This window comes from Dromiciops gliroides, chromosome 2 (assembly GCF_019393635.1).
Source record: "Dromiciops gliroides isolate mDroGli1 chromosome 2, mDroGli1.pri, whole genome shotgun sequence".
NCBI lineage: Eukaryota > Metazoa > Chordata > Mammalia > Microbiotheria > Microbiotheriidae > Dromiciops > Dromiciops gliroides.
This window is the reverse complement of record NC_057862.1, coordinates 581,393,351-581,404,311: the sequence shown is the minus strand read 5'-3', so window position 1 is coordinate 581,404,311 and position 10,961 is coordinate 581,393,351. Positions and strand designations below refer to the sequence as shown.

The following is a 10,961-nucleotide window of genomic DNA, read 5'->3' as shown; positions in this document are numbered from 1 at the left end:
GCAAGAGAACATTCCTTTCACTTGATGTATTTGCTTTAAGAATTGTCTGCTCTCCTCTGGGGAAAATGACATACCACTCACCTTGGCAGGGAAGAAGCAGGATGCAAAAAATCCCTGAGTGTCAGTGTAAACTTCCTCTCCAAAGCAAGTCCCTTTCATTCAGACTGGAAAAAAACACACCCTGACATTCCCTCCTCTTCCCCCATCCAATCTCTAGACAAATATTCTAGGACGCAGCAATACGATATGATGTATTTATATTTACATGGTAAATTTTAAAGCAATAACTACATTGATCAAACATATTAGAAACCATAAAAAAAGTTAAGAACTAAAATGTACATCATACACGTGTATATATATTTTTTTTACACAGAGGTAAAAAGGCTTGTTATAAAAAATCAATACAACAGGTTTTGACTTTTAGGATACAGGTACATAATGAATTATGCTTCAGGCACTTTAATTGGTAGATGTGAGCAAATAGCTTGGGGTGGGTGGGAGAACCTTCACAACGATGACAAAAAAATTTTGGTTAACATTTTTGTTACCACAGGTATAAAAATAAAATCTGAATAGTTTTTCTCTCTCTCTGATGATTGAAGTCAGTATTGCAAAGCTGACTGGGAAAGTACCACACACTGTTCAGCTGCAGTGTGGAGAGTAGGGAGAGATATTTACAAAAGTCCCCATGGGGTCTGTCTTTGGGCCCTTTTACACTGGCTTCAGAAACCAAAAAGAGCGCTGTACTGGGAGTTGGGAGGGTCAGCCCACAGGCTGCTGAAGGGGCAGTAGGGCCAAGGAAGATTTCAGCAACAGGTAACAGAGGAGGAAGATCCCACATACCGAGAGGCTGCTTTGGAGCATGTCTTCTTACTGAAATAAAGAGGAGCACTTAAACTGGGATCTGACCAGAAACTTGGGTTAGTGTTTGTTGTGCTTTGTAGAGACTGAGGCCTTCCAGAGATTCACAGAGGGAATGAATACACCAGCTCTCATAGGAGGCTTGGGGGCTGGCTGGATGTCCGACATTGTCGCTAAACCAAGATTGGTCATTTCCTACCAGGGACGGCAGATTCCTCTTCCGATGCTACAGAATCGGACAAATCTCCCTCTGAGCCCCCTTTCCAGCTAGAAGGCTTAAGCCAGGAACTGCTACGAATTGAGCATTTGATGACTCTAGGTCAAAAGCACACTGGGTATGTTTTCTTGCTTTTGATAGTTTTTACTCCAAGCACTGTAATCAACTCCCCGAGAACTGGAAGAAAGCAAAACATTGCCAAGAAGGTGACTCGTGGCAAACACTTTTCCAATGGAATTGGCAAAAAGAAGAGAAATCCCTTTCCTTGAAGACAGACGTCCATGTGCAATAAGGAGGGAGGGGTGGATCAGGCCATGCGCTCGACTGGCAACTGACTGCAGAAAGAAATTATGGCAGGAAGAGCAGTGCCAGCGTGGATGGACATGCCTACCCCTAACGGCCTTGGAACGGTTCTGATTGTACTATGCTAGTTACCGCTAATTGCTCTACATTTTTCATTTTTTTTTCTTATTTCAATAAAAAAATTATTTGGCTATTCCTTGTAATATGTTAGAAAAATACTCTTTTCCCCAGCTAATTACAAGCCTGGTACATAGAGAGAAGACATTTTTTTTTTTTTTAGGACAAGTCTGTTGGAAACATCTGCACACTCCTAATGACAACATCAAGACCGGGTGCTGAGTCAAGGGAGAAAGACACTTAGGCATTGGGAAGTTTTTGTATTTTACATATGGCCTTATTTTCTTTTTTCAAGTACAAATTTGGAATTTGGTGATGTGGAAGTGATTAGGAAATGCAAAACCAAAACAAAACCTTAAGCTTTACAGAGGTTAACATTTTTCCCTCTATACAGTTAATATAAAGTTTACTTTTGAAAAAGTTTCTGGTTTCATTCACCACAACCTTAGTGTTTCTCTAAAATCCTAGTGGATCTTGACAACTGTTTTTTGTGTCTGCCCTTGGATACCTACTGTCCATTTGCAGAACAATGAGCAAAAAGAAGAATTATTTGGAAGTTAGTGTTTTACTCTAAGATGGGAGAATGTGAGGGAGAAATGCCACCATTTCATTCCCGTCCCAGAATCATCATATTGCAGAATTCTGGAGAGGGGAATCAGCTGGATCAGCCCCTTAATATTATAGATAAGGAATTTGAGCCCCACAGAGGGTAAAGTGACACAGAATCACTAATTTAGAGTGGGAAGGGATCTTAGGTGATTGTGGTCCAACGCCCTCATTTTATTTTGTGGATGAGGTCCAGACAAATGAAGTGACTTGCCCAACGTCACATAGGCTGTAAGTGGGAGAGCCAGAATTTGAACCTGGGTCCTTGCATTTCAAATCCAGTGCGCTTTCCATTGAACCACACAAGGTCACACACAACTTCTTTGTTCTGAGCTGGGACTTGGAACCCAGCCTGGTCCACTGTCTTTTTATACTACATCATACTGCCTGCCCCCCTTTTAGAAACTTAAATCCTTTAAATTCTACTTTTGTAATTATTTGGGTAGTTCATAGAAACCTTAAGTTGCTTCTCCAGCACTTGCTGGAAACACGTGAACTGTGAGGACTCCTTCTGATGTTAAGGCTTATTTCTCATTGTCTTTGCATGAATGGATATGTTTTCCATTAGTGAATAATTTAAATGCATTTTTTTTTTTGCAAAAGAAATGATGACGGACTGAAAACAGAAACTGAAGTTTACATGACATAAGAAATTTGGCTTCAGAATGGTAATAGCAATATCGTGTTGTAGTACACGCTAGCACACCTTCTATACACATAATAACTGACTGCAGGTTAGAATACTTCTGGTGGGATTGCATCATTCTCACTGATTTTGGTAGGTATCCCAAATGTGCTGGGTACAGGTGGTTTGTCGAAGCAAGCTTAACGAGATACAGTCTTCAGATGCTCTTCCAAAAACCCCAAACCAAAAAAATTCCCTGCAAATCAACAGTTCGGACAGTAGTCTCCTTCCTTTTGAAGTGGAAAGTTGGAAGGAGGGGAGGGTCAGGGAGGGCAGGGACAGGGCATATAAACATGTACAAGACAATCAGTTGGATTACAGATTATTAATAATACAATAGTCTATGCCGAAGGTTAATTTCATTACAACACTGGGGGTGGTGTGTGTGTATGTGTGTGTGCGTGTGTGAGAGAACAATTAAGAGTGGCTGTCTGGAGCTCAAGTGGCAAACCCATCGGGTGGGTTCCCCAGGCCGGAATGACGTCTCCAGGTACAGCAGGGCTAGGGCAAAGAGGCTCTCATTTAGGGGGGAATGAGCCCCTGTCAATGGTAAGGAGAGAGGGAGATTGAGCAATGGGCTATTGTCTTCATCCAGCTGCTTTGTGTTTCCCACCACAGCACCTACACATCACCCCACAGTTGTAGCAGCCTCGGAGGGGCAGGTAACAGCACATACATGGGGCCAGAAAGGACAAGGCGATAAGTGCCATCCACCGGAGGCAAAACTTTTCATCGCTGGTGTCGCATGAACAAGGGTCCGTATAGTCTCCCTCGGGGTCGGACATACAATGGTAGAGCATGCTGTCTGCACACCACATACAGCTCACTCGGCGGATGCAAGTTCTGATGGGGTCAGGGGCATCCTGACACTGACCCCTTCGGTTCTCTTCATGGTTGAACATGTCTCTACAGTACACGCACCGGGACCGCTCCCCATCCTCCTTCCGCCGTCGGGACTTGCCTCGGTTGGGCTGAGTCTTAATCACGCTCCCTCCACCCCCTCCTTTGGGGTCATCCCCCGTGTCAAAGTCTGAATGGTCGACATAGGGGTAGGTGTAGTCGTGCTTGGAGGCATCACCCTTGGTGGCGAAGCGCACGTAGGAGTCCGCGTCCTCCGACGTGTCCATGTATTTGCCCCTCACAGGAGCATGCCGGTAATCCTCATACCCTGTTATCCAGATCTTCTCCCTCGGGTTGATGCGGACGATCTCCTCCTCATCATCAGGGAAACTGACCTGTCGGTATGGTCTTGGGATGGACTGCTCGAGAAGAGGGTTGAGAACAGGGAGACACACAAATGGGATTTATTTAATAGCAACGACCAATCAGAATTAAGACTGCCTCTTGACGCACCAGGCATCCCTCCTCTCCTGCCCTCCCCAGATCAATGCTGATCAAAGGCACTTGTTTGAAGAACTCATTTGATAAGTACTTCTTGAGTGCCGACTATGTGAAAAGCACTATGCTATCTCACTGTAGGAGAATAATAAACATTTAAAAAGTACTAGTCCTTGGTGCTAACCCCCGCCCCCCCCAAAACAACAACAACAACAAAAAAACAAACCTTAAAATCTAGTTGGGAAGGTAAGCCAATAAAGATACAAGAATAAAAAAGAATAAAAAGAACAGCTCAGCGTAACAGAAGAAAGGGTAACAGCTTATTAGTGATCAGCAAATTAATCGAACACATTATAAATCCTAGAATAATTCACTGATATGGGAAGTCAGTTAATCAAGCACTGAGTATGTGCCAGGCACTGTGCTGAACCCATGGGAGGAAAAAAGCACACTGGGCCTCTGCCCTCATCGCTTAAGGCTGCGGTGACCAGGGGATTGAGCTCAAAGGCAGATGGAGTTCACAGGAGTCCTGCCCTCACCAACTGTTCTCTGGATCATGGAATAGGATCATGGAATGTTAGAGGGCTGGAAGGAAGGGGAAGCATGAATTAGATGTCTATTGTATGCCAGGCATCTGTAAAATGAGGAGCTGGACTAGACGAGATCACCCCTTCTTATTCTCCTCCAACGTGACTTGAGATTTTAATAACTCAGGCCTCAAGTCTAATAGAAACAATAGAAGCCTACAGTATCGGTGCTTTGGATAACACCATGGCAGGACTGCATATGATGTTGGGGAAAACGTGGTGTAATGATAACTAGCATTTGGAATCGGAGGACCTAGCTTCAATTTTTCTGACAACTTACTAACCAAAGGACCTTGGGAAAGTCACTTAATACCACTCCTCCCTGTGCCTCAGTTTCCTCATCTGTAATATGATTGGACTTCATGGACTCTGAGGTGCCTTACAGCTCTAAGCTATGCTCTTAATGATCCTTGTTTTAGACTCTGTGACAAATGAAAAATGATCATCACAGACGAAGAGGTAAGTTGAATCTTGTGGGGAGAACTGAATCCACATGAACAGTGAAAAAGAAATTTTGCTACCTTACTACCAGAAAAAAAATATAGGTTGTTTCTATTTTAAATAACTAAATTAAAAAAAAACACACCACACAAACCAAACAAGGCCTTTATGAAGACAAGACTAGCCAGTCTCATCATCCACTTTGAGCTGTTTTTAGAGCAGTAGGGATGGCTTTTGTTGTTGTTGAGTCATTTCAGTCATGTTTGACTCTTTGACCCCGTTTGGGGTTTTCTTGGCAAAGGTACTGGAGTGGCTTGCCATTTCCTTCTCTAGCTCATTTTTATAGATGAGGAAACTGAGGGAAACAGGGTTAAGTGACTTGCCCAGGGTTACATAACTAGTAATTGTCTGTAGTCGGATTTGAACTCAGGACCTCCTGACTCCAGGGCCAGCACTCTTTCCACTGTGCCACCTAGCTGATTGACATGATCTTGTTTATGGATTTCTTTCCCAATTCCTACTGTGAACAATGTCATATAGTTATAAAATAACAAGATTAAGGATATGGTCTACGGCCCTGAAAAAACAAATAGAACTAAATGGATGGTTCAAATGGGGAACAGTCACCCAAGTCAGTGGCTTCAATGATACTCTTGTGAGTGGAGCCCAAGGCTATAGAAATACTTCTTCAGTCTTGGAAGTTGGTTTACATGCCCTAAGGCACTTAGGTTAGGGTAGCAGAGAATTGAGTTTTGGTCTGGCTACTCCATCCATCTTTCCAGATACTATTTCCCACACCCCTAGATTGCATCTGGCTTAAGAATTTTGCCCATGTTCTAAGTGGTTCATGGAATAAGAGGTATGAATTTAGTTTTTAAATGAATCTGATCCCAGGTATCCTTTTAGATGATGATATTAACACCTTACATAGAACAGGAAAAAAAATCTCCCACTTATCCTTGATCACAAACATTAGACAGCACCTACTGTATATCTATTAGTCACAAGGGATACAAAGAGGTATAAGACAAGGCCTGTGTCCACAAGACACTCAAAGTCTAGTTGGGGCAACGGAATATACACACAAAAAAGGAGTCATTAGTAGTAATACAAGGCAGCAGTGGAGCAGATAAGAACAATAAGAATTAAGAGAAAAGAAGAAGGGAAGGATCAATGTAGGGAGGTCTAGTCAAGGAAAACTTCACGGAGAAGACAAGACATGAGAGTTTGGCCTTGAAGTCAACAGGTATTTAGCACTATACTATGTCACATTAACTGTGTTAAGTATTGGGGATACAAAGAAAGGCAAGAAATAGCTGCTTCTCTTAAGAAGCTCACACAAATGAATGGGCGAAAGGCCATGAAAATGACAGATGCTACTCACTTGTTCAAGTTGATAGTGGTCAGCACTATATTGGTCATGGATATGGCCCAAGGTATATATACTTCGGTGTTCACAGGACATGGGAGAAGAGATTGTCCGGGTGGGTGGCTCCCTCTTTTGAGAAGAATTAGAAGAACTGTCTGTAGCTGTCTGTATTAAGAGGGAAAGAATTGTTAACTCATGCTGTGTAATAAAAAAAGAAAGTAATGTTAATTCACACTGGCAAAAACTTTTTATTTATGTATTTGCTTGTTTATTTATTGACTGCCTGGCAATGGGGGTTAAGTGACTTGCTCAGGGTCACACAGCTAGTAAGTGTCAAGTGTCTGAGATCAGATTTGAACTCATGTACTCCTGAATCCAGGGCCGGTGCTTTATCCACTGTGCCACCTAGATGCCCCCACTTCTTTTTATTTAAAACAAATCAACTCTCCCCAATTACTCAGTGGCATTAGCTTCTGAATGTTACATGTTTTTTCAGTTATAGCATCCTGGTTTAGTTTTCCCAAATCATAGGCATATTCTAGGAGAGGTAGCGAGATTTGCCATGGTATAATGTGGGGTTCAACAGTTTTAGCAGATATAGCTCTCCACAAAGGACTTTGGAAAAATAAAGTTTCTTAAATGTGGGAGCAACTATCATATTTTAAGTTAAGGATTTAGTATATCCTGTCCTCCCAGTGGTTGATTTCAGTTAAATCGAGAGCAGTGATGGTTGGTGGTTATTTCAGTTCTTAGGAAATAAATATGAACTTAATGAAGAAAAAAATTCTAAATCTGAGCTTAATTTTTGATAGAGAAACCCTTAAAAATAAGGATGCTTCAGAGCAGCTAGGTGGTGCAGTGGATAGAGCACTGGCCCTGGATTCGGGAGGACCTGAGTTCAAATCCAGCCTCTGACACTTGACACTTACTAGCTGTATGACCCTGGGGCAAGTCACTTGTCCCCAGTTGCCTCACTTAAAAAAAAAAAAAGGATGCTTGTAGCAGAGTCATCACCATAGATTTTAATGAACGTTACTATTCTTTGGGCAAAAGTTGTTCATTCATATAATATTTATTAAGTGCCTATGACATACAAGGTGACAATTCTAGAATTCTCTCTAGCTGTGGAGCTGAATTTGCCCTGAAATATCCATACATTTTCCATTTACTCATTTTTTTAAAGTAATACACATTTTTATTTATAATTTTGAGTTCCAATTTTTATCCTTCCTTCCCTCCCTCCCCTCTCTCTCCCCCTTCCTGAGGTGGTAAGCAATCAGATATGGGTTATACATAAACGATTATCATTTACTCATTCTTTTTTTTTAATTTAATTTAATTTTTTAAATTAATAAAGTATTTTATTTTTTTACATGTAAAGATAGTTCTCAACCAGCAGAACCGCTTCCTTCCAAGACAGCCATTCCTACTTTTTTTTTTTTTTTTGGTAATACAATTGGGGTTAAGTGACTTGCCCAGGGTCACACAGCTAGTAAGTGTCAAGTGTCTGAGGCCAGATTTGAACTCAGGTACTCCTGACTCCAGGGCTGGTGCTCTATCCACTGTGCCACTTAGCTGCCCCGACATTCTTATTAATAATACTATATATATTTAGTGTAAATGTCCTAGACATTTTAAACAGTGTATTTACTTGAAAATTAGCACGGGGGGGGGAGGGGCAAGTTTGAAGTAAATCTATAACTCAACTTCTGGATTCTTGGACTCAGTTTAAAAAAATTTCCCCCTCATTAACAAGCATTTATTTTTTCTCCTCCTACCTTCCCTGAATGACGACAACAAAACAAAATTTTGTAACAAATATACATAGTGGAGGAAAGCAAATTACTGGTTTGGTTATGTCTGAGTCTAGAAAAACACGCATGATATTTTGCAAACCCCATATCAGGCATACAACAAAAAAAATTAGTTTAAAAAAACCCCACAAAACTGAAATGTATATATAACACTATCATCAGACTCTCTGTCCTATTCTAAGTTGGTTACAAAAGGGTTTAACTCCACTTTAAAGTGAGTGGGTTATCAGAACAGGAACCACTTCACTATTTTCATTGTATTAAATGCGTTCAAAAACCTGAATTGAGGGGCAGCTAGGTGGCTCAATGGATAAAGCACCAGGCCTGGATTCAGGAGGACTTGAGTTCAAATATGATCTCAAGACACCTGACACTAGCTGTGTGACCCTGGGCAAGTCATTTAACCCTCACCGCCCCGCAAAAACAAACAAAACCCCCAGATATGAATATGCACCTTAATTTATGCAAATTTAAATGTAAGGGTGGCAAGGGTAAAGTTGGGAAGTGTTGGTGATTGGGGTGTTTATTTATTTAACCAAAAGCACAGTGTTTGCTAGGTGGTAGAGTGGACAGAGCACTGGCCCTGGAGTCAGTAGGACCAGACACTTGACACTTACTAGCTGTGTGACCCTGGGCAAGTCATTTAACGCCAATTGCCCCCCCCCCCAGCATAGGGTTCCTTAGAAATCCACTTTATACACTATATGACATCAGCTGTTTGTTTATTCTAGTACAAACTTTTGTGTGACTTATGGCTAAGATGAATAATGACTATAATTCTACTGCAAGCAAAAATAGGTAAAGTATTATGCCTAGGGTGCCTGGAGATTAGGGAATCAGCCAAATGAAGCTTTCCACTAGTCTTGTCTTCCCTCCCTCAATCACTCGAATAACCCAGTTCTGGTTGCTCTTACTACACATTGTCAGTATAGGATTCCATTCTTGGAATTTGCACAGGATCAAAAAACGTTAGCACTAGAAATGGTCTTCTACGTCAATCTGCTCATTTTACAGATGAAAAAACTGAGGCTTGAGAAGTGATTTGGTCTGGATCACAAGCCGGAGTTGCTACTAGAAATCAAGCCTCTTGGTCCCTAGGCCAACACTCTTGCTATTACAATGTTGCTTCTATGTTTCTCATTTTAAAGTTGTAAGGCAGCCATGAGAGACAGGATGTGTCAGAAGTTGAAACTTATTTACAATCCATAATGGCAGGCAAGTCTTCCAAACGGGTGGGTGTGAATTGCACAACTGAAAGAATGAACCTATAAGGTCATCCGTGTGGGAAGGGAAACCACATTTTCACCCTTTCACCCATTATTTTATTTCTTCTAAGCTCTCCCTGGGGGCACTGGAAGAAGACAGGACTCTGCAGTGACATGGCCTGTGGAAGCCGCGTGGATCTAAGGTGAGGAAGCCTGGACAAGTCTCCTAGCCAGCAGCAAGGATTAGGCATCTGCTAGCAGGAGGATGAGTTTGGTAGAAAACTATTTCAAGTTCGGTCGTATTATCTAGGCTTAGGGTGCCCTCTTCTCTTTAAAACTCAGAAACACTAAGGAGGACAGTCCTTAAGTACCAACGTGTGATTTGTACCCACAAGCTGAGTATTAGTTTGACAAAGGATCGCCTCCGATTTAAAAATGATTCATGGTCAAATTCTTTTTTTTCCTTCCTGGTATTCTTCCAAGGAACATATATGGTCACAGAGGCTCTGCCAAAGTACCAACCAACATCTTTAATCCTTTCCACTCTGATCAGATTGAGGGTTGACGATGAGCAATTTTTTGGTGGGGGAGGAAAGACACACACACACACACACACGTATATGATTATTGGGGGGGGGGGACCTCAGAGAAGTAGGATGCAACAAGGCTTAGTTGCCACCTGCATCAGTTGCTTTTGTTCCTGAGTTTGACCAAGATCCAAATTAAGAAATTTTAAACCTATGAGTCAAGGTGATCTTAAAAAAGAAATGACAAAATAGAAGATTTTGCCGCATTACAAACATGAGTGGTGGGTTTACTATAGGGCTAATAATCATAAAAACATTATGAAATTTCCTCTTTTCAGAAACTCCTACTGAGGACAGTAGTTAAGATAGAACTGGGCTTGGGAATCAGAAAGACCTGGGTTAAAATCCTACTTCAGGCACTAGCTAGCTCTGTGACCTTGGGCATGTCACCTAACATGTTTGGGCCTCAGTTTCCTCGTATGTAAAATGAAGGGGTTGGACTCCATAGCCTCTAAAATTTCTTTTAGCTCTTATAACCCCATGAATAGTGATCCTATAGAGAGTACATTAGACTTGGAGTCAAGACTAGCTGGGTTTCAGCCCATACATTACCACTTAGTACATGGTTAAATCACAAATTCTACGAGTCTCAGTTTCCCTAGTTATAAAAGGGGAATAATTATATTTGTTATAGCCACATATGTTTCAGGGTTAATGTGAAGGAAGGCCTACTATAAAGCACAAAGTGTTATATAATGATGTGGTTCATTTAATTTCCGGACATGTTCAACAAATAAACATCAATAGAGCCTCCATTTTCTGTTCTGCCTAGAAAACGTAGCCAACTTTTTCATCTCAAGCAAATTTCTATCTCATCTTAAACAATAT

At 41.5% G+C, this 10,961-nt stretch overlaps 1 protein-coding gene across 2 annotated transcripts in view; it reads right to left on the bottom strand.

Moving 5' to 3' along the window:
* Positions 1-252: 252 nt before the first annotated feature.
* SPRED2 (sprouty related EVH1 domain containing 2) overlaps positions 253-10,961 on the bottom strand; it is a 180,884-nt gene continuing 170,175 nt past the window's right edge. For both annotated transcript variants that reach the window (XM_043987882.1, XM_043987884.1), the window contains exons 5-6: positions 6,543-6,692; positions 253-4,051 (exon numbers count right to left, since the gene is read on the bottom strand). In XM_043987882.1, the coding sequence (XP_043843817.1) occupies positions 3,380-4,051; positions 6,543-6,692 (822 nt within the window). In that variant the 3' untranslated portion in view covers positions 253-3,379. The remainder of the gene's footprint in view (positions 4,052-6,542; positions 6,693-10,961) is intronic.